General features: G+C 37.5%; 1 protein-coding gene across 1 annotated transcript in view; it reads left to right on the top strand.

Moving 5' to 3' along the window:
* Positions 1 to 24415, top strand: part of PARD3B (par-3 family cell polarity regulator beta) — a 942908-nt gene that overhangs the window by 555035 nt on the left and 363458 nt on the right. Inside the window, exons 13-15 of the mRNA XM_045558633.1 lie at positions 2666 to 2798; positions 9650 to 9752; positions 17353 to 17468. Of these exons, the coding sequence (XP_045414589.1) occupies positions 2666 to 2798; positions 9650 to 9752; positions 17353 to 17468 (352 nt within the window). The remainder of the gene's footprint in view (positions 1 to 2665; positions 2799 to 9649; positions 9753 to 17352; positions 17469 to 24415) is intronic.

Genomic DNA, 24415 nt, shown 5'->3' with positions numbered 1-24415 from the left:
TCTTACTCCAGAGCCCTAGGACTCTATGAAACCGCCTATTGGAGACAGTTGGACAGATAGCCTATGAGCACCCTAGTCATCCCTTCTGCACATCTGCATATTACATCTCCCTTAAGGTTTCTTTAACAAAGATGCCTCCACTAATAGAAAAGTCTGGTATAGACACTGCTATAATGGACCATCTCCACTCAAGATAGCAAAATTTAAACAAAAATTTAAACCAAAAAAAAAAAGAAATGAATATGGTTCTAAAAGCTTTAGCTAAGCTCCCACCTCTGATCTTCCCTGACTTATGTCTTTATCTAAAATATGTGTGGATGCTAATGGATAGGTGTTAGAATCGATACACTTTACCATTTGTATTCCTCTTCGCTGCGGGTATTTTCCTTTTAATTCTCACACTCTGGGGCAGATTGACATTATTCCATCAGAAGAAAATACTAAACTTGCAGTTTGTTGCCCATTCTCAGAAGTGTCTTGTTAACATAGATCACCAGGGAATCAATCGGGAATGAGAACTGGGGCAAAAAGCAATTTCTATGAGGACATTTAAACAAGATCCATTTTTAGTTTCCCTAATATTTACATGCTTTCCATGGGGAATGAGCTGGCACTTGACTCTCAGCTATTGAGAATCTCTGCGGTACCCGTGAAGATTAAAGAGCATTATTTCTTATAAAGACAGCAGACTAATGTACAGCTTATCTTCATTAAATTGAAAAAAAAAATGCAGCTATTTCATCTCCCAAATCTGTATTTTACTATGTCAAAGCATATATTGTGTACTCTTTTTTTTGGTGTATTCTCCTGTAGAACAACAATCACCCTCCAGTACAATAAAAAGTGTCATAACCTAGAAAAAGGTCTCAGCACTGTTGACACGTTCAGGCAAATCAATTAGTCAGATTTGGCAAGAATACCAAAATGGCTTCTTGAACGTTATATTGATATTAAAAAAAATTGAAGAAGCTACTTAAGAAAAGTCAAAATATATAGTTGTTGGAGGTTTTTTCCCACATTACCCAGATGTACAAGATATGTAAACAGTTTTGATGAGGACCTCGTGAAGAATACATAATGAGCCCTTGATTGAATCAAAATCGTTTTAAACAGAAACATATTTTTCAGAGGATGAGCTTGAGGTTCAATTGTAATTCTATTTGAGCCTAGAGACTTGGTATTAAAAAATGGGTTATGACCTGATTTTGTTTTTCTCTTCCCCCAAACATTTCCCTCCCTGCTGCCGGCTCATCTTGGTAGAAGCAGAATATGTTTAAAAACCCATTATATTTTTTATTGGCTGGGACACTAATGGAGGGTTCCACGACAGCTCTATTTTACAGGCTGAATACTTTAATTAGGCTGGTTACTGATCAGTTGTTGGGATATCGATTGTGTCATTTATCAAAGAGCTGGGAAAGCAGAAAAAAAAATTTCTGTTCCTGTTGTTATTTTTAAATCAAAACACAGGACTGTGCATGGCCAGTCCTACCTCTCCTGTCTGCTAGGGCTCCAGCTTTAATTTAGGAGTAGCTTGCCTCCTATATTAGGGTCGCTTTGACTGGCAGCACAGAAGCAAAGGGTAACACGTTGGTGTGGGAGAAGTGTTACCAGCCTTGACAAAAAGCTAAAGGACCTTTTACCACTGAGATCATTTTAATTATTAAGAATGCCTAAACTAAATGTTTTAAATATTTTGTTTAAGTAGCTAGACATTGAATTTTTATAACTAAAGAGGAAAATATAAATCAAATGCACTGTTTTCACCAAATGCTTTTCTCAGAAGGAAAGAGCTCTAGGGGTCAGATCTGTGTTCCTGTGTGCAGTGTGTTTCTTTCACAAATGATCGAGGGAACAGTCATGAGATGGCTTCCAAATTATTTACTTCATTAAAATCTGTTAGGGAGACAAATAATATCAGCCAGAGCAAAACCCAGCTCTCTGTGCCTCAATCTCTTGAAAAACTAGATAGAGTTCTCTATAATCAACCCCCACCTATTACCCCTTCAGCACCTGTAGAAGATGGCTTTTGGGCATCTTAATCTGGATACAGCAGTTTTGAATTTGTTTACAGTTTGCAAAAATCAAAATAGGAAGGGCAAGTATGGGAAAAAAGAAAAAAAAAAACCTCAGGAGAACCACTGTCTGGCATTGTCACAGCAGTTTGGTTTAGCTCCTGGCCAAAAGACCTAGTGTCTGCAGGCGGACACACTCATGACATTTCAGTGGCAAACCTGCTTGGGTTCTGACTTGTCCTAGAGCATATGCACTTAGTCGCAGAGAGAGAGAGGAACCAGCTGGTTGGCAGAGAAACACCCTTGGCATGAACTGTGTTCTTGTGTTGACACTGCCACAAGCTGCACTCCCAGATGGAAGAAAATCTGCAAGAAGCCAGTTGTAAGTGGGGGGAAAATAATAAAGTTAATCCTCTTTTGTGTTGGCTATCAGCACTCCTAATCCTTAGCACCACATCGTCAGTATTTTTTATTTCATACTCAAAGATGTTTTAACTGATAGGGCCATTTTGATTATCCACAGTTGAGAACTTATGTGTAATAGACTCTTGAAAGGCTATTCATAAATTGATCATTCTTTCGCTTTGCTTCAATTGACCAAGTTGGAACATATTAAAGAAGCAAATGTGATTTTTATTTTTATCCCTTAGGAGCCCGCAGAGTGTGGGGCATTTTCCAAGCCATGCTTTGAGAACTGTCAAAACGCTGTAACCACCTCCAGGCGAAATGATAATAGTACACTGCATCCATTTGGCACTTACAGTCCACAAGACAAACAGAAAGGTAAGAATCTAACCATTTTCACCCACTGCAAATGGAGCGAGAAAATGCAAAAGTGCCTTTTTTATTAAAAAAAAGAAAGAAAAAAGGAACAAAGGGGAGTTAATTAGACTAAGTGCAGTTACTCAGAGTCGTGAACACTGAGAGATGGTGGGAGAACTGACTCAGACTTGTGAATCAGATTCCTGGCAAAGCCTCCAGTTTAAGTGACAGTTTCCATGCTTGCTGCCCCAAACATGGAGGGTTATGTGTAAAACAAACCGTGACAGGAGAATCAAAGATGGCAAACTGTTATTTTTTAAAGCCTTTTAATATTGGAAGTTACTAAGTGTAAATAACTACTAAACTAAAGAAATGTATGGACTTGTATTAAACCATAAAATGGTCATAGCACAATTCACAGATTAATGCTTGATTCTAAGATGAGTGTGGTAAATAGGTAAATATCATGGCCTCAAACAGTCATGTGACATTTGGAATATTCTTGTTATTGTCTTGCTACACTGTCTTTCCCTTATTATCTGGTAAGGATCACATTTCTAGAAGACTCTAGATGTAAAAAAACCTGAGTTTTCTTGTTTTTCAAAAATTATACTTCAGGTCGCCAAGAAAATTATTTTATCTGCCTGTATGTCTCTGCTTTAATAACTTTCATTTTTTATATTGCAAAAACAATACATATTGTAGAAAGTTTAGAGGAAAGCAATAAAAAGAAAATTTAATGTTACTCATACTTCTATCAAATATCCTAATCAATAACATTTTTATATGTATTATTCAAGTCTTTTCTTCATGCAAATATGTGTACATAAAATGAAATGAAAATGAAATATACTGTATGTAATGTTTAGGAAATTGCTCTTTTAATTAATAGCATGTTAAGAGCATCTTACTTTGTCACTGAATATTCTTCTACAACATAATATTCAGTAACTGCATAGTAGTCTATTGAACAGACTATATATTATGCTATATACTATGTAATCAATTCCTTATATTTTGGACATTTAAGATGTTACCAAAATTTGACTATATGGGAACAAGTTCCACACTTTGAGGTTACTCCTACAGAACAGACTTATACATCTGAGGTTGCTCTAGAATTAAATTGTCTCATCAGAATGGGATGTTGTTTTTTCCTCAGAATTCCTCCATTTTAGTGAGAGTAGTAGCAACAGCTGTTACCGTTTATTAAGTGTTTACTGTCTGTTAGATACTGTGTTAAGCAATTTGCATGCACACTCAAAGTGGGTAATATTATTATCTTCATTTTACAGATGAAGAACTAGAAAGTCAAAGAAGAGTAAATAATTTTTCCAAGACTGCATGCTTGATACATGCAGAGTCTGGATTCAATTCATGTCTCTCTGACATAAATTCATCTCCTAAACTATAGCATAGTTGCATTGACTGACTTACATTGGGCTCTTGAATCTATTGAAGCCCTTTTACCTAATAGTAAGAATGTCCATTAGAAGCTGACTTGACTTTTTATCTAGATAAAGAAATAGCATGGTTTTTTTTTTTGTCTTAAAAGTTTTCTTGACAGAGTAAAATCTCCTTCTGAGACTTTAAATCACAATAGCAAGAGAGTCTGGGGAAAGAACAGCAAGTTTTCTAAAGAATAGAACAGACTTTTTTCAACTATGTCCTTATTATGATCATATATGTTGACATCTATATCAAAATATCTAGCCTTTATGTAATTTGATTGGAACTTAATTCTCAAGCAACATGTGGTCCCGTGACTAAGTTTAGTATTTTGTTCCTAATCACACCAGTGACATCCAAGGGAACATTGAGCACTTTACCTCCTATCTTGTTTTATTTTCAATATCTATAAAATACAGTCATGTACCATATGGAACAGATGTATGATGGTAGTCCCATAAGGTTATAATGGAACTGAAAAATTCCTATTTCCTAGTAATTGCTGTACTATACTTTCTTATCATAATTTTAGAGTGTACTCCATTTACTTACCAAAAAAAAAAAAAGAAGAAGAAGAAGAAAATAGTTAACTGTAAAATAGCCTCAGGGTGGTATTCCTGAAGAAGGCATTATAATCACAGGAGATGAAGTGAATACATACATGTGAAGTGAATACATACATGTTATTGCCCCTGAAGACTTTCCCAGGGGACAAGATGTGGCGGTAGAAGACAGTAACACTGATGATCCTGACCCTGTGTATGCCTAAGCTAGGGTGGATCTGTGTCTTAGTTTTTCCAAAAAGTTTTAAAAAATAAATAAATAAATAATTTTAAAAATAGAAAAAAGCTTATAGAATAAGGATATGAAGAAAGAAAATATTTTTGTACAGTTAATACAAAATATTTTAAGCTGTTTTATTAAAAAGTCAAAAGGGTATAAGTAAAAATGTTACAATAAGCTAAGTTAAATTGATTATTGAAGAAAGAAACAAATTTTCATAAATGTAGTATAACTTAACTGTCCAGTATTTATAAAGTCTGCAATAGCACACAGTAATGTCCTAGAGCTGTTCAGACTCACTCACCACTCACTCCACTGACTCACCCAGAGTCCTGGCTCCCACTCAGTCCTGCAAGCTCCCTTCGTGATAAGTACCCTTTATAGGTGTACCATTTTCTATGTTTTATGTCATGTTTTTACTGTGCCTTTTCTATATGTAGACATATTTAAATACAGAAATACTTACCATTGTGTTACAATTGCTTACTGTATTCAGTAACATGCTGTGTAGGTTTTTAGTGTAGGAGCAATAGGCTATATACCTCATAGGCTAGGTGTGTAGTAGGTTATACCCTCTAGGTTTGTGTAAGTACATTCTATGATGTTTACACAATAAAGAAATCGCCTAAGGATGCATTTCTCAGAATATACCCCCAACATTAAGCGATGAGTGACTTCTTTTGATACACAGCATATTTTTAGAGGACACTGAGGTACTCAGATAAATGGGGCAATATCTCTTCCAAGGCTAAAATAATGACACTATAGAACTAGTTAAGGATACATCCAGAAAAATTTTTAAATAATAAAATCACTCAAAGCACACACTAAAAATAAAATTTAGTAATAATTGGGAAGGTCAGTAGAACGTTCAGACTTTGTATCTCTCCTGAACAAATACAGTCCTTTGGGTGTAAGTGACCACAGGCAACCACTGGGAGATTTTGTCTGTTCTCTTTCTTCTGAGACATAGATCCAGGTAGAACAATTTTTATACCAATTAAAAAAACTACCAATTACCTAAAAGGTTCCGGTTTTAATTCCTTCTCCACCTCGATTTTCCAAGTTGAAATAAAAAATCCATTTCCTTTAAGAAGTGTCCACTAAACCTTATTTTTTTTAAAAGTGGAAAAAGTCTATTATTATATCTTTGTGGATCTGTGCTATAGTACTAGATTATAAGAATTATGCCTATGAAAACAAAGACTCATTAAATTTTAATTGTTAGAGTCCAGTAGATGAGGTTTTCTTACTTTTTATATAAGCCTATTGATTTAGAGAAAAAATAATTTAACAGAATTTATAAACACTATGCTATAAAAGAATGTCGTATTCATCACCTCTTTGTAATATTAATAACATTTTACATTTTGAAAACTATTGGGAGTTCCTGAGTTTCAGATGCATGTAAGGTGGTAACAGGCCCCTAAGACTAATAAAACCTGAGTGTTAACTCACCACTAGCAATATTTTTTAAGGACCTCCTTTAGAAAAACAAGATTAACTTGACAAAATGTAATGTCTAGTGAGGAGAGGAACTGTTAGAGCCAAAACATTAATATTTCTTTTCTTCCCTTTGTCCTTTCCTTTGTATATTTAAAAATCCAATGTTGATATTCTGTGTTCCATCTATTTTTGTAATAATAGTACAAACCACCCACAGTTCTTGGTTATTTTATTTTATATTTTTATTCCTGTCAAGCTGTTACACAGAAAAGACATTTTTAGAACTAATGTTTGTAGAAATTGTAACACCAGTAAATTCACATTTGTGTTGAAGAATTGCTAGCAATGCCTGTAGTGAAATAAGTGCGGTGCTCTGAGATGGTAATAAGGATGGAGGTTGTGTCCCAGGGGTTTACTATGAAACCCTATTAAGCATTTGGATGGTAGTGAAGTGCCCCAACACTGTACTTTCTGAGGAGTCTTGCCGGCAGATCTTACCCCAGGCGGGTGATGCTCAACTCCGATTTGCTATTACCTCTCCTTTCACTGCCCTCCTCCCCTTCTGTCATCTTCTCCTGCTTCCCCTGCCACCTTGCCTTTAGCTCAAGTGTACCCTGTCACCCACTGCCCCCAAGTCTGAGTTAGACTCCACCCCCTGAAGGTAGGCTTTTATCCCTACCTCACTTCAAATGTTTTGGTTCTGTGTCTTGTCCCCCTTGATCTGTGTTCCCTGGAGTTCTTTGTGGAGACACAAATAGTATAATTATTCCTAATGCGTATCATCCTGGGAACCAGCATGCATCTCCCCTCTATGGCATGGAAGGCCTTACCTCTGGAATGGTGATCAGAGATTGAATTATACCTTTCAGTTTGACTAATATTTATTGGATACCTCTATTCTGCAGAATACACTATCAGGCGTGCAGAGATAAAAGCAATACCACCATTGCCCTCAAGAGTAGTCTGAAGCAGGGGTTAGCAAATTTTGTCCTCAGAAAGCCAGATAGTAAATATTTCAGACTTGGTGATAGGATCTCTTTCACAACTCAATTCTTCCATGGTAGTACAGAACAGCCATAGACAACATATAAACCAGTAGATGTGGCCGTATTCAGTAAAACTTTACTTACAAAGCCAGGTAGCTGGCTGGTTTGGGGCTAGGGCCATAGCTTGCTGGCCCATTCAGTGATTAAGGGAGCCAGGTACCTTCCATTGGTGGCTGGGCCATCTTCTACCACCTCCTTACCTGGCTTTGGGGTGGTAGTTGGGGAAAGGGGGAGGAGAGTGGAGAAGGTGCACCCTCTCTCTTAACCCCTGAGAGTGAAATGCCATTTTCATACCAGCTCACATTCCTTTGGCAAGAGCTAGTCTGGGGACAAAGGAGGCTGAAGAATGGTATCTAGCTATGTGCCCAGGAAGAGAGGAAGGGTACCTCCATATCAGACTGGTCCCAGGAGCAGAGCTTGGAGTAGGTCCTTGCCTGGCGTATTCATTAGGCCTCACTAGAGAAACAACCAATAAGATGTTTGTGTGTAGGGGGGAATGTTTATGAATAGATTTATTATAAAGAATTGGCTCACAGAATTATGGAGGCAAGCAAGTCCCAAGATCTGCAGGATGAGTCAGCAAGCTGGAAACCTAGAAGAGCTGATGGTGTAGTTTGAGTCCAAAGACCTGAGAACCGGTAAAGCTAATGGTACAATTCCAGTCTGAAGGCTGGCAGGCTTGAGACCCAGGAAGAGCCAATGTTTCAGTTCAAATCTAAAGGCAGAAAAAAGCTGATGTCCCATTTCAAAGGCACTCAGGCGAGAGGAATTCTCTCTTACTCAGGAGAGGGTCAGCCTTTTTGTTCTATTCATGCTTTCAACCCATTGGATGAATGTGCCCACCCACATCTGGCAAGAGTAATCTGCTATATTCAGTCTGTCTACTGACTTAAATGTTAATCTCATCCAAAACATCCTCACAGAAACTTCCAGAAACATATCTAGGTATCCTGTATTCCAGTCAGGTTGACATATAAAATTAACCAGGTCACCTGGCATGTGGACAAGTCAAAGCAGGTTCTGTTTCCAGCAGCAGATCCTCAAGGAAAGAGATTTTTCTCTTATTCTCTCAATCAGGGACAAATAGGGCCCACACTTTACCAAACATCTCACTGTGAGAGACACACAGTAGAACTTATGATTTTTGGACTAATAATTCTTTCCATTTACTTAACACTTTGCATGTATAAATCACTGCTTGACTATGTACCATCTCATTTAATCCTCATACTCCTCCAATGAAGGTCTTTTTATTGCTACTTTATAGATTTAAAAACTGAGGCTTGGAGAAGTTGAGTAATTTGCCTAAGTTCACACAGCAATAGGGTTGGAAACTTGGCAGTCTTGCTCCAAACACCACACCCTTGCCTGAGATGATCTGTAATGCTTTTCATATATTAGTTAATATTGTCATTAATTATGAACATAAAATGAAATAATGTGTATAATGCTTAGCGCAAGGTGTGGTAGACAATAAGATCTTAACAAACCTTTTTATTAATTGTAGTGATATTCAGCGCACATATCTATTTTTCTAGGACAGAATAGACTGCAAAAATATACATTTTTGGTAGGTGGGAAAATGAGGATTCAGACCCAAGTCTTTTGCTCACAAGGCCTTAAACCCAGGTGTCTCCACTGTAGAACAGATGTAAAAAGAGTGTTTTTTTTTATCCTCTACTATGTCTAAATAATGAGTAGATATACTATATCTTGTGATTTTTTAAGTTTCTTTTTCCATTGAGACAAATGCCTAAATCACCACATAATCCAGAGTATTCATTACAGAGTCTTGTTTACAAAAACGTTAAGGCATAAAAGAGATGACTTCATTAATCTTCCACAAATCACAGGTAATGAGTACGTGTCAGCCTTCCGTTTGTGGGAGAAGGTAGTCGAGATGCATGGACTTGATTTGCCAGGGGTTGCCAGCAGGTCACCAGTGTAAAAACATATTAGCAGCCTTAGCTTTCCTCGTACAAGCTGCATTAGTTCTCATAAGAAACCTTCAGTTCCGCATGAGGACTTATTTATTTCAAGGCTGGTTTATGTGTTGGTTAGAATCGTGTGTGAGAGACGGCAACCAAAGCAGACACTGAATGGTGCTGCCTCGACCTGACCACAGCTCCATTCCTCCTGTCTTCACAGACCTATTGCTTCCCGCTGACGGGTGGGCTGAGAGCGAAGTACCACCTTCCCCACCACCACCACATCCTGGTCTGGAGTTGGGCCTTGAAGATTACAGCCACAGGTATTGAAAAAATGATATATCGTAAATGTTCCCCGTTATTGTTTTTCTGGGGAAACTTGGCAACCTTATTTTAACTCTATTTCTTTCCAGAATGGAAACCTTATAGTACCTATAATTCCTGTCCCGTGAAAGCATCTCATGGTGAATAGCTTAGATTGTTCATATTTTGCTTCCTAGAATTTGTTAAGATTCATGTCGTATTATTAAAATATTTAAGAAAATGGTTGAATTTTCTTTCATCAGTTTAAAAACTAGAGCTGTGGAGCTCAAAGAAAAGTTATATGGGAAAGTACAAAACACAACTAAGAAAACATAAAGCTTAGGTTTTTCTTTCTATTTGTAATTGGCAAACCCTAAAGGTATTTTAAAAATAGATGTTCCAAGAAAGTTAATGGAATATAGAAACTAAAGCAACACCATACATAATCTAAAATATTGAAAAGGGTACCCAATATTATATCCAGTCTGTAATAGAAACTAAAAAATCAATAAGTTTTAGAATCACACAAGCATGAGGAGAGAGATTTACTAAGCATACATACTATTTGACTAGTGGAATTCATAGATTTTGTTCTTCTGATGAGTTTTAAAAATCATTAAATTGTCCCTTTGCTATTTTCTGTATTTATTATGGCTGTTAAAAACCGTGTATTTTATTCCATTCTATGTCCCATGGTAATCCTGTGAAATTTCTTCATTTTTCTTGCAGCAATGCTAGTGTCATTCCTATTATGCTTTTTAATACAATCTGCTAAAAATAAAGCAGCACAACCAGAGTATAGCTAACTCTATTAGACGGAAGCTTACCTATACTTTGCCATCTCTGGTTCTTATATTTTTGAAGTCAGTTATCTTATTAAACTACAATTTCATGAACTAGATTGATAATCATAATAATGTTCTTGATCAGTATCTCTGGAGATTTCTTGAAAGAAAAGGTGGATATATTTAATTTTGTTCATTCATTTCCATTGCTCGCCTCAATCCTGAACCGATAATGACAATTGGGTGGCATAAAAAAATCTATTTTAAAAATAATTTCATTTGTTCTGCTTTACTGTTTATCTTGTGTGTATGTGCACAACCGTGGGGATGGTGTAAAGATGAATCAGATATAAACACTGCCTTCAAGCAGCTGGTAGGCTGGCAGCTGGACTCATGGGACAGCTAGAACATAAGGCACTAGCCCAGAAGGTGTAGATAAAATGCTCTGGGCTTCTGAGGCAGAGGAGAATGCTTCCAGATAGAGGAATCGAGGAACGTGCAATGGTAAAAGTGTCATTCTTGCTGAATTCATGAATAGGGGGTGGACATGAGATGAGCCCAGGAAGAATTTCAGAGAGAGAGGGAAGGACAGAAGAAACAGCATGGAGGTGGGAAAGTGATTGATTTGCACAACTTGCGGCTGATCAGCCAAATGATAAAGCCCAGAGTGCAAGGATAGGTACACAGACTTCCTTTGGTAGATAAGAAATCTTATTGTAGGGTTTTAGCAGACAATAGATGTGATAAAACCTGGAGTTTTCTTGTGTATAATGTGAATTGGGTAAATGGAAGACGGTTGATATCAACCGGCAGCCAGAGACTCTCTGGGGCCTCCTGGGGCACTTGTGGTCAGAGGTACCGAGGACCCGAGGACCGGTGCAGGGGAGGATGGGAGAAGCACTCAGATGAGAGGCCTGCAGATGAGAGAGGTGCTTCAGAGATCATTGCAGAGCTAGAATTACTGGGATTTAACAAATGCCTTTTGGCGTCTTCAACGACTCCACAGATTTCTTCTCTTCCCTTTTCTGCAAAGCACATTCCTCTGTGATTTGGGCGGGGGGTGGGAGCCTATATTGGTCCTCACTACTGTAAATCTTCATTACATGGTATGAATGAGTAGCTTCCATTTTCTTTCACCCTCCTTCTCCCTAAAGGCCTCTGTTCTCACCGTTTGACTAGAACTGCTTTCTTTTAATCGTCAACAGTAATCTCCTTTCAGTCAAAAGTATAACATTTTCTCAGACTTTATTCTTCTTTTCCACTCTGCAGTATTTGGTTATTAAGGCATTCATTCACTCACCCATTCAAAAGTATTTCTGGACCTCTGAGCCTGACACTGTAGAAGGAACTCAAATGGATTGGAAAACACCCCTGCCTGCAAGAAATATGGCGTCCTCTTGAGGAGACAGACACACGGATAATTAGAATGCAGCCTGCTAAGCATTAGATACAAAGTGCCATGGAAGCCCAGAGGAATGAGCCACTAACTGTACCTGCAAGTGTCAAGGAAAGAGAGCTGTGTTTAAGGGGTTTCTTCGAGTATGGAAAAGAGCTCACTAGGCAGAGAAGTGGTGGGAAGGGCAATTTAGGTTAGGAAAACCAAGTGATGGGAGAGGGGAATGCATTGTGAGTTCGGTGTAGCTGAAGCTTATGGTATCTAAGGGAAAAATCAAGGGGAAGGGCTTTGTCTGCCATGCTGCATGAATGCCTGCTTCTCCAGGGAGCCTGGGGATGATGATACCAGGCTGAGAGGTTTCAGTTATGGAGGATAGTGTAGCGGTCCCCAACCTTTTTGGCACCAGGGACCGGTTGTTTCATGGAAAACAATTTTTCCATGGACCTGGAGGGGGAGACGGGGATGGTTTCGAGATGATTCAAGTGCATTACATTTGTTGTGCAGTCAGACCTCTCTGCTAATGATAATCTGTGTTTGCAGCCACTCCCTGGCGCTAGCATCACCACCTCAACTCCACCTCAGGTCGTCAGGCATTAGATTCTCACAAGGCGGTTGCAACCTGGATACCTCAAATGTGCAGTTTACAGTAGGGTTCCTGCTCCTTAGAGAATCTAATGCCGCCATTGATCTGACAGGAGGCAGAGCCTATGTGATGATGCGAGCGATGGGGAGTGGCTGTAAGTACAGATGAAGCTTTGCTTGCTGGCCCGCTGCTTACCTCCTGCTGTGCAGCCAGGTTCCTACAGGCCTGGGGGTTGGGGCCTGCAGTAATAGTGGATGGAGGAAGCCTCCGTAGATGAGAAGGCCAGTTGGACTTGGAACTAACAAGAGACGAGCAGGGCGGGATGGAGGGAGCCTGGGTGGAGAAGAAAGGACAGAGACATTTTGAAATGGAAGGAATAAGTCTTAAGCCTTGAAACTCTCCCTCTCCTGGGATCCTGTGACCTGCACCATCCTGCAAGCTGCTGCGTTGCCTAGGTGACCAGAAGCAGCAGGGTTTGGATGTGTGAAAGTTGGGATGGAGGAAGGATTGGAAAGGAGCCAGGAGGGTTGAGCAAGGGAGGCTGTCCTGTGTTTCAAAACAAATGTAAAAGCCTTCTAAGCGGAAAGAGAAGGGGCGCTGGAGGGGTGGAGCCGAGTCTTAAAAAACAGAGAACTGCTATTGCATGAGGAAGGAAAAACAAATTGGATCAAACTTAATGCCTGTACAAAATGAAATCAGGAAATTGCTGAACCCCTTTGTACTATTATGTCAATGATTATTAGAGAAAAGTTTAGAATATGTATATCTAAATAAATAAATATAAGGGAAATATTTTTTTTACCGTGAGATCTCAGGGAGAGTTGAAGGCAGATCAACAGCAGAAAGAATATAATGAGTGTTACTAACAGTTTAGGAAACAATTGCTTATTTCCTACATGTTCACATTTTCTTTCTCTCCCTCCCTCTCTCCCTCCTTTCTTACCTTCTTCCTTCCCTCTCGCCCTCTGTCCCTGTCTCTTTATTTCACACACATACCTGCATTTACTCTCACTCATAGTAGCCAGTTGTTGGAGGCAATCTATGGACACCTGAGGCTTCAGACATAATTTTTTTGGCATGCCTCTCAAAATCTCCATCCCCTGCTTTCTTACTTCAGACAGTTCTCCTTGAACATTCATTGCTGGCTCTTCTGTGTCTTTCACATTCCTGGTTTGTCACTGTAGTCAGGACACTGGCATAGGTTTCATGCTACCCTTATTTATTCATTAGGCAGCATAATTTGACATTGAGTATCGTTTCTATCTGGTAGATTCCTTGGTTGTTCATGCTGAAAACACGGCCTTTATCTAAGACGTGTCTTTGGCCTGCTGTCAGCTTCCAGCTTCCCACAGCCCCACTGCAGCCCACTCAGCCATGAGCACATACTAGCTCCCTTCAAAATTAAAATGTCAGATTTTATAGTTAATCATTGTGTTACCCTCTCACGCCAAACACTTTCAGTATGTAGCATACAATGACTAACCATTTTATTTGTCAAACTTACATCTCTAAAATATTTTCACATGAACTAATTCAATACTACACTCACTCATTATTTCAGTGCACTGTATGTTCACATTGGCTCTGATCCCATAATGTCTTATGTTACACTCACTTCTCTCCTTAAATATCTGCCAGTCTGGTATCAGCCTTATTTTGCCTTATTTCCATTTCATACCACAGCAAGAGAGGGACCCTTTTAGTGAAGGTTTCAAAGTATGCAGTTGGTCACAATCAAAATAATGATAACACACACACTCATATGTAGCTCATGACCAATTTAATGGACATGTATAAATATTTGTTATATGTACAAAGTACCTTTTTATTTCTTTGATCATTCTTGATTATATCCCAACATTTGTATAAAAATTCACTTTATTTGGACAGATACTAAGTTGATGTTACTATAGCAAGCGGCTTTGCACCTTACTTTTTAAATGAGAATTGGGATCATTTTTACCCAGGAGTTGGAGAAAATTTGAGTCTTATTCCTAATTTGTCAACTAATGCCTATTTTGGTAAGACATCTAAGACAATGAATTGTGTTCACCAATACATTATTCAGCTGGGTAGATTCCCATAGTCTGCCTTAAGCAGAGCACTTTAAATGCAGTGTGATCTATGTTTTAATGAGGAATATTCATGTTGATCCTAAACCTACTCCCTGGAGGCTTTCATCATAAGGTATGTCATCTGCCTTATTAACTATTTGGTTTTCTTTTATTCCGTGATGTACACCACTCTGCTGAAACAGAAAACTAACCTAAAATGTAAACTCCCTAAGGGTGTGTGAGCAAATCTGCACCACAAAAGGGAAAGGCTTGATTTTTGTGAATTCGGGATCAGCAGCAACTGTGTTCCAGGCTGACGACCATCTTAGCCAAAGCTTGTAGTTCGGGTCCTGGCTTTGCCCCCGGCCATCTGTATGACCTTGGAACATCAGTCCTCTTCTTTGAGCCCCAGGATCTTATCTAAAAGATGGGGTGACCTTTAATCCCTTCCAGCTCTTAAATTTTTTGATTCTATAAAGGCCATGAGTCTTTCTGACACTAAACCCACGTCATCGCTAGAGATCAAAGGATGAAAAACTAAGTGCAAATAAAGGTCGAATAACACATTGAAAGGCAAGTGCTTCCAAAACACCAGGGCTCAGGGAGAAGCTCATGTTCATACTAGTATCTCAAAATTCCTTAAAATGGGCTGAAAACAATCAGTATTGCTGTGAGGCCAGGCCAGTGTCAGTAACACTAAGCAGGTCAAGGATTTTTGTTCACAGTTGGCATGCTTTGCCATCACCGGGTACCACATCTAATACCCTTTGCACCTCAGGAGCTTCATGTATTGAGAATGTACCAGACAACAGGAAAGAAGCCAAAAAGAGCAGTATAACTGTAAAAGAATGGATTTAAACTTCGTGATAAATGTTTATGAAAACATATAGAATCTTTCCATTGGAGAGTGCCTCAGGCCCTCAAAGAACACTCTAACCTACAGAAATAAAGAAAAGGATTATCAATAGCTCAGGTTGATTAAGCTCTTATTATGTGTAAGGCACTTTTCTTGATATTTGACATATATTAATTTATTCCTTACAAAAGTTTAATAGTGTAAATTCTATTACTGTCCATTTTATGGATGAGGAAACTAAGGCCACACACCCTGACATGTCCCTTCAAAGCCCAGGCCCCTAACCATCACACCACATGACCTTTCTAAATGCAAGGGGAGCAGGGCCAGGGCTCCTAGTCACAGGCCTACTGAGGGTCTGACGGAAACGAGATGGCAAAGCAACTGTTTTACAGCACAGGTAACTGGAAAAGCTCAGAAACATTATGCATTTGGGAAGCAAAAACAGGTCTTCATCTGCTTATTTGTTAACTAAAAAGGCTTCTATAGCACTTCCTCTATGCCAGACACTAACCTCCTTACTTTGCAAATATTAACTCATTCTGTCCTCTTAACAACCTTTTGAGGTAGAGAGTGTAGTTATGCTCATTTCATACATAAGGAAACAGAAGCACAGACAGGCCCAGTAACTCGCCCAGGTGACATAGCTGGTAAGTGCCAGTGCGAGGATTTGGAATGGGACAGACCCACTTGGCATCGGTACTCTCGAGCTCCCTGCTGCCTGTCGTGCGTGGGCACTTCCTCAGTCTACCCACTGTATTGTAGTAATGAAGGTTCATTTATTCATTCGGAATATTCTTATTGCTACATATTAATTTTAATATTGCTGCAAGACAATATTAAATATGCATGACTGATGAGTTTCAAGAAAAGATTAAACTTATTTTGGTATGATTAGTTTAAAAGTCAAGATTCCTATGTACATTTTATAAGGATTCTCATTCAAAATAGTTATTTTGTTGTTATTGTTTTGCTATTTAAAGTATCAAATTTCAGCTGTTTGAAAAACTGAGCTTCAGTACGTTCAGATTTCCTAAGCATATTTGATTTGAATTTTCACTGTATTTGAGATTAGGATTGCAGTTATGTTGAGATGGGCCACCATATTTCCTTTCCAAACAGAGGAGAATACCAAAGGAGAAAGTGGCTATAATTTAATTTATTAAAAGTATTTTAATATAATTTGTTCCTAGATCAAGAAATGAGCCATTTTCTGTAATTCCCATATATAATCCCTTCCAACCTTAAGCAAAATAAACATTCAGCAGAAAGAAAATTCTTTCAAATTGACTACAAATACTAAGAAGCCTGTAACAGGCATTTGATGTATCTTGTGTCTAAGTTGTCAACTGTGCTTTTCCTGTTATTTCCTTTTGGTATTATTGATGAGCAGACTATCTGCTAAGCATTAACACTTTTAGAAAATAGAACTAAATAAAGTAGAAAACCAAACTCCTACAGCCATCGGTCACTCAACAGGATGGTTTTCTCTAAAGGATACAGCGCTTTCACTTGTTTTTACAGGAAGGGCATGCTTAGCCCACAGAAATCTCTTAACCTGCTGTTGGGCTTTGCTAATATCTGGTGACATTCTTGGAAGTGCTAGTGCTTCCCAGGCTCTCCTTACCCACTTGAAGTTATGTAGTGTACAGCAGGATCCCAATTAGCAGAAATCAGTGAAGAGTAAAACACGATATTACTCAGAGAATATTTTATTTAAATTGTACAGTGTGATAAAATACATGAAAACAGAGTTGCTATGTCTCATAAAAGAAACCTGAGATTTAAGAATTAGTTTAAAATACATGGTTTGGAAGCTGCAGAGAGAGTGATGAGCGGCTGTGCTCAGGGTGAGATCTGCCTTCCCCCGTCCCCCAACACACACCTTTTTATGAAGAGATTTTATTTTAAATCTTCTAAGTACAGTGTATGGCTTCCTTCCACAGCTCTGGGGTGGATTCAGCAGTATTTTTTCCAGATCAGCACATCAACTTCAGATCTGTGACACCGGCCAGGCAGCCTGAATCAATTAATCTGAAAGCCTCGAAGAGCATGGACCTTGGTAAGCAAGGGTGAGGTGACATCCAGGTCATCTCTCCAGCCTCAGCCCATCTATCTTCCCAAATGTCCTGGTTTTGTTCCTTTAACTCAAACATCAGGGAGCAAGGTCTGCAGAAGGCTGGAGGAAGGGATAGTAGCCATCCCCTCTTCCTACCTCCTCTCACACGTTTCATTGTAATTACCCCTTTGGTAAAAGAAAGAGAAATGATTTATTTTTATAAAGTGATCGATAAACTGTCCTCCTTTTACAGGTCAGAAAAACACAATTCCTTCTGGAGGGTCTGAATTCCATAAGCATCTTTAACTCATCTGCTTTTGTGTTTGCTCTCTCACCTCTGCTAGTGCATTTCCATTCCTTGTGGGCATACCTGTGGCAGAGCCTGGGAGGAGCATGTGGTTAAACAAATCCTCTCCCATGGTGCCATCCTTCTCTTTGGTGGACAGGGAGGGATGGCAGCAATGGAGAAGACTCACCTCTTTAAATGCCCATCCCCCAAATCCTGTGATGCTGGAGGGAAGAAGGGTCCCTTGGGCTTGCCAGATCGAGGGTATGTCACGGTACCTGCGTCTATGCCTGAACAATCTCATTGAGGTTCTGAGTGCCACAGGGAATTTCTGGGTGACTATCGGCTACCAAGGCAGAGCAAGAGCCCCTGTCAACTGTGTATATAAGCCCTGGGACATGGGACCCTGGAAGACATCTCAGATACCCAAGAAAATCACTGCCCTCCCATGGGCTCTTAGAGTGCTATTAGAGAAAAGTGTGGATGCAAAATAAATTCTCAGCAAAATATTCATTGCTTCTTGAAGGCTCAGAGGCCAAGATCTGCAATTGTATTTTCTCGAAGCATGTTATATATTTCATTAGTAGCAACAAGAAAATAAAATAATCAAAACTGTATGCTTTACCAAACAAACTGATAGATAGCGCTTATCTGTTACTCATTTACAGGAGTTCAGGAAAATGCTCAATCATGATGGAACAAGAGAAATTGATTTTATTTTGTATAAATGAACTAAATCACTGGGATGCATTTGCTGTAATCACCTATACTGAGAGACAGATAGAAAACCTTAACAAGGAAGCTGTCTTGAGCACTGGTCAGAAAGGGTATTTTCTCAAGCATGAAACTTTGACAAACCAAAGGAACAGTGTGTGACAGTGACATAAGTTATTACTAATAATTTAAGGAGCAGTTCATTTTTATAGAGTGCTTGATAAACATTTCCTGTTCTGTCTCCCCAATTTCTCTATAAAGAAGATGAATGCCTAAAAACTACTCTTATTTTTGATGGGAGAAATATATTACTGTTTTCCTCACTTAATTAAAAAGAAAAGAGCAGCCAGTATTATGGTTCTAGAAAAATCTCTGCAAAAGAAAATAAAATAGCCTACATTTTAATTTAAGAGAGGACAAATATCAAATCTGTAAAATGTAAAATCTAAGACATGTCCAGAAACAGAATTTCTGTTTATATTTTTTGTTACTGAAAACTTTATTTTTGAGAAGTTTTCTCTTTTAAAGTGAAATAATTCTTGAAAAATATATAGAGTTAGCAGTCATCCATTGCATCTTATTGTATATATACCATAAATGACAACCATAATAGTAATGTTTGTTCAATTTACAATATTGGGCAGGTCATGGGCTCTTTTCTTCAGGACACAAGTACCAAAGTAAAAGCATTGGCTAAAACATACCATACAGCAGAAGTACTCAATAAAGTGCTGTAAAAACATTTTTAGAGTAACCCCAAGTTTGGTCCCTTCCAGGAAGTGCCAATTTAAAGCTAATAGTCTTGCAGAAGGCCCTGAGCTTCAGCATTCCAGGAGCATTCTGAACCTTCTCCCCAGAACAGTCTAATGAATGAGCTTAATAAATGTGTTGACATTCTCAGTGAATTAACTCAGGTAATACCCCAATGGTAAACATTTGAAAGTGTATTTTCTATTTGATTAGAGGAATGGAATATTGTGTGTAGTTTATTTCTCTATCTAGTACTGGGCCAATGTCAGAAATTAATTTATTTGCTAAAAAGGTGGGTGACTCTGTTTATAAAAATAATACTCCCAGCAGGATTAAGATCCATTCTTTAAAAAGTTTTAAAATATCCTAAAGTATTTAGGTTGAATTCCAAATTAGTGCTATTTGACTATTTTTGACCTGGAAAAACAGTTTCATTTGGTTCAAGATAAAAAAGATAAAACCTCCTATTTGTTGGGTAATTAATTTGTCTTGGCTATTCCTCCTGTAGAAAGCCTGTAGGATTCTTCAAAGGTTAATGGGCCGCGTCGGCATCATATTTATTTTTCTTTCATTCTTGCTACTGAGTCTAAGCTAGTATTTTAACTTACATATCAATGAGTCATTGTTCCCACGTTCAAACTATTTTAAAGGTGAGTAGGTTCCATTTACTTATTTTCGCTTATGTTTCCAAACACAGACAGTTCTTATTATGAAAAATAGAGCCTCCTCATCCCCATCCCTTTTACGTATTCGCCAGAAACAAACATGGTTTAAAAGTAGTTTGCTGTATATCTGTTGAGAAAGTACCTATTTCCTTCCCCATCTGTGTACGTGCCTAAGTCACATGTTGTTTCTTGGTAATATTTGCGCGGTGTTATAGTAATGAATGTTGATTTACAGTTTAAATTTTCTCTTCCTCTTTTGATGAAATGTGGGCTTGATTGAGAGTTTCGTTTTTTGTTGTAGCAGGATTTCGGGCTTCATTTGTATTTCTTATTTTTCGATTTCCTTATTTCTATCCTTTGCCAGTGTTGCCATTTACTAATTCTTTTTCTCTTTCATTTTTAGAACTTTGTTATATATGTTGCAAATAATTTCTTGCAATCTATTTATCGATCTTTTTAGTTTGATTGTGATATCATTTACCATTAAAAAAGATTCATCTGATAGTCAAATACGTTCATCTTTTCTTCTTTTCTGACATTTGAGTTTTCTGTTTACTTCATTTATTTTTTTTTCTGGTAACTTTAAAGACCTTTTTTAAATGTTTAGCAATCTATGATATATTTTTATCCATGGGGTATGACATGGGAGAATTTTTCTCCACATAAATAGGCAAATTATTAACAGCATTTATTGACTTTTCCATTCTTTCCCTATTAATTTGAAATGCAGTCACACTGAATACTAAATTCCCATATATACGTACATGAGTGAGTTTCTAGACATGCTATTCTGTCGATATATTAGTCTGTCCCAAGCCAGGGTCGCCCTTTTTAAATTATCATGCTGTTACTTTGTATTTTGATTATAGTATAATCTTCCTCTGATTTTTCTTATTTTGTAAAATTTCTTTGGCTCTTTATATGCATTTATTCTTCCACATAAACTGTAGAATTAGCTAATCAAAATGAGTTTAAAGATTAAACATGAATGCTTCTGCGTGTGTGTGTGTGTTTGACCATTAATTATAATGTTTACTATTGGTTTCTGATAGAAACATTTTATCAAGCTAACTATTGATAAGTTTCTTTGTATTCCTGGCTTCCTAAAAGATTTTTTATTACTTCTTTTATTTTTTTAAAATCGGGAATGGATGTTGAATTTTGTTATTTTAAGAACCTATACAAGGTGATGATGCATATTTTGCTCTTTATTAACAAAATATAAGTGAGTTAATTAATAGATTCCCCAATAGTGAATCCTCGATTCCTTTTGTATGACTAAATGTATCTCTTCACTTGAAAAGATGCCCATTTGATTAACTATAGAGATATATGAAACCTTCCTGAAATGGGTAACACATTATCTCTGTGCTCTAAAATGCAGGTGTACAACTCTGATTACAGTTTTACTCAGTGGCACTAATTCCTATAAATCCATTATAGATTTTTTTTTTTTTTTTTGAGACTGCTTTGCCTCAGAATATTGTGGATACTTTTACTGGCATGCATATGGTCACATTTAAGTTAGATCAGAAGTGATTAAAATGATGAATAAAAGGAAATTTATTTTAAATAATTGGGTGTAACTATGCTTATTCAAAGGGGTTAGGGTGTCACTTAAGAGACTGGGTAGATACTTCTGGGTTTTCCACAAAATCAATCTTTTCCTACTAATTGTAGGCTTTTCTCTATTTATTTTAATTACCAGAATTACTATGTTCAGTCTGGATCCCTTTAATTTGTTCATAATTGAGCTTGTGTGGGTGTTGAGTTGGAAGCTCTCAGGAGCTGAATAACACAGCTGCCTCTTTGGCCTTTGGCATAGGGTTTTCCCCCAAAGAGCTGCCCTTGTTGGCAGTGTGCCAGGGAGTTACATTCAAAGACTTTTTGATGAAGCATAAAAATCTTTAATTTCCAGGCTTGGTGTTTTATGACCCCATAATACTGTTTAAGAATTAGTCTGAATTATTCAAGGGGCAGCACTTCAGTATTTTGGCCCCTTTGTTGACCTGATCTGTAGCCCCATTCAAAGTTAAGTTTCAAGTGCTATTTTCCACAAGACCTTTTTTTTTTAGTGTTTTCACTCCTGTTTCAAATTGGCCTTGCACTCCCATTTCAGAAGAGTGTCCTGTAACACAGTTAGGAGAAGGGTGAGGGCAGTGCAGATGGGAGAAGCTGGCCAGCTGTCCTGCCTCTGCTCAATGAGAGGAAATGAGCCTAAAGTGATGCATGAGGCATTTAGAAGAAATTTTAGGAAGTTTCCTGATGACGAAGATTGTTAACATTCCATGTCTTGTAGTCTCTTAAAAAGTGCATGTGTCTTGAATAACTCTCCCTAAAATCAAGACAAGAAATAGACTGGCTGATTTCCTTTCAAGATCTGTGATTTAGCAGTTTTGTCTTCCGTTAGTTGCTTGTCCTGATTTCTTTTTTTTAGTTGAAAAAATGTTTCTACACGCCCCCAACTGAAGTAAATTATAAATCAACTGATTTCTCACATCTACAAAGGTAAATATTTGGGATAAATTTTGAATATAACCTTTTCATATATGTCAGATATTTCTCTTAGTAGTTTGGCATCTCTAATATCAGATCAAAGATGGGCATAAAAAGGTTAATTAACTCTACTGCTTGAGACTTTTAAAAATACTTTTTGTATAGTGAGGTGCTTCTATATGCATTCTTGATAATAAGACAAATATCCTGAAGACCAAATACACAGGAAAATTTTTATAAAATTGTATGTTCTAGTAACTGATGCTCATTTATCTCCCTATATATATTATTTTAATATAAATTATATTTATATCTGTGGATCTTCTTTGGTGTCCATCAATAAGTAAACCTCTGAAGATGGGAAAAGCTGAGTCAAGTACTACTATTCTGGATACAACTTAGACTTTAAAGGAAAAACACCTGTTAGATAAAACAATTAATGATTGGTAACACTAAAAGAAAGTATCTACTTACCTTGTATAATAGACAAGGAAGAGTCCAAAGATGAAGTCAGATGTATGCCCTAAGCTTTAGGAAGTCAAAATTAAGGAATTACAGAGGATGTTTATTCATTCATAAACAAATGTTTATTGAGTGCCTACTGTGTGCCAGGAAGTGCATTAAACACTGGGGATTTAATAAGTAAATGAGAGAAATGGTGCTTGCTGCATGTACCTAGATTGAAGCCCTAACAGGAAAGGAAAACTTAAGAGCTAAAGAAAGATTTCCCAAAGGGAATTCTGACATTATGATAATAACTTAGGAAGAAAAGGGAGAGGCATCTGAAGACACTAGTGTGGCTGCTTTAGGAACTCCCTGATAACCTTGCCTATGTTGAAAAGAGGAAGAGAGAAGCAAATGGTAAAAAAAAAAAAAAAAGGAAAAAACCAGTGAAAAAAAGGAAAAAACCTTATATCTAAAAGAATAAATGCAGGTAGAGCTAAATAGCTGCATAAGATGAGACTTGCAAAACCAAATAAGAGCTTGACTGCCAAGCTATTTTTAAAGCATAAAAAAGAGTGTGAAGTAGCCTATTGTTTAACACACCTAACAGATGTCAGGTGGAAAGCAGAGCCACCCAGTTCCTGTGTTAATTTTATCTTCATGCACACAGTGATGCTTGAAGTGGGAAAGCATGGCTGCCAGGGAATGGAACTCTGGACAATTTTGTCCCTGTACACTGAAAGGATTGTAATTATAAAGTGACTGTCCTGATCATTAGAAATCATGAAGAGTAGGCCTCACACTGGAAGACAGGAAGCAAATTACCCATTTTCACAAAGATGATGAATTCCAGAAACGACTAGTGATCTCAGTGCTGATCCTCAGAAAATTTCCATGTTTGTGAAATGGAAAAAAAAAAAAAGTGGTGGTCACCAGCAGTCTCCATGGAATCCTTGAAATTACTGGTATCTCCTTTCTTTTTTGATAGGATTTCTAGACTGGTAAATCAGGGAAATTTTATAAATATAGGTCATATTGATTTTTATAGAGGTATTTCAGTTTGTTTTCTGATTGAGACTTATGAGTCAAAATACACACTAGTGTAGATAAAACAATAAAATGCCCTTTCCTGAAATGTGCTAATTAATGGCTCATTGTCACCTTGAAGGAAATTAAATAACGTACACTGTAAGACTATACTTGGATCCTCTAATTGTGTACTAATAAAACTCAACAGAATTTGATGAAGACTGGATGTGTATAATTTGTATGAAGACATGAAAGGCATTCTTACCAAATTTCAGGAGACATTGTCTCAGAGAATTGAGCAATATGTTAGATTAACAAAGTTGGCATTCGAATGATTTCTCCAGAATTGAAGAAGATAGAATTTAACAAAGAATAATGCATTCATCCAACAAGCATTTATTGGATACTTACTGTATGCCAAGAAATATCCCAGGCACATAAGATGAACGTTGCAATCTTACGGGGTTTTCATTCTCATTGTGTAAATAGATGGCAAAGTTGCACACTGTGAATAAATAATAAAATTTCAGATGATAGAGATTCAGATAGAAAATGATTTCTCTAAA

Source organism: Lemur catta, chromosome 8, assembly GCF_020740605.2.
Source record: "Lemur catta isolate mLemCat1 chromosome 8, mLemCat1.pri, whole genome shotgun sequence".
In the NCBI taxonomy this organism is placed as follows: domain Eukaryota; kingdom Metazoa; phylum Chordata; class Mammalia; order Primates; family Lemuridae; genus Lemur; species Lemur catta.
The sequence above is the reverse complement of the archived record's forward strand: the minus strand, read 5'-3'. Positions and strand labels throughout refer to the sequence as shown.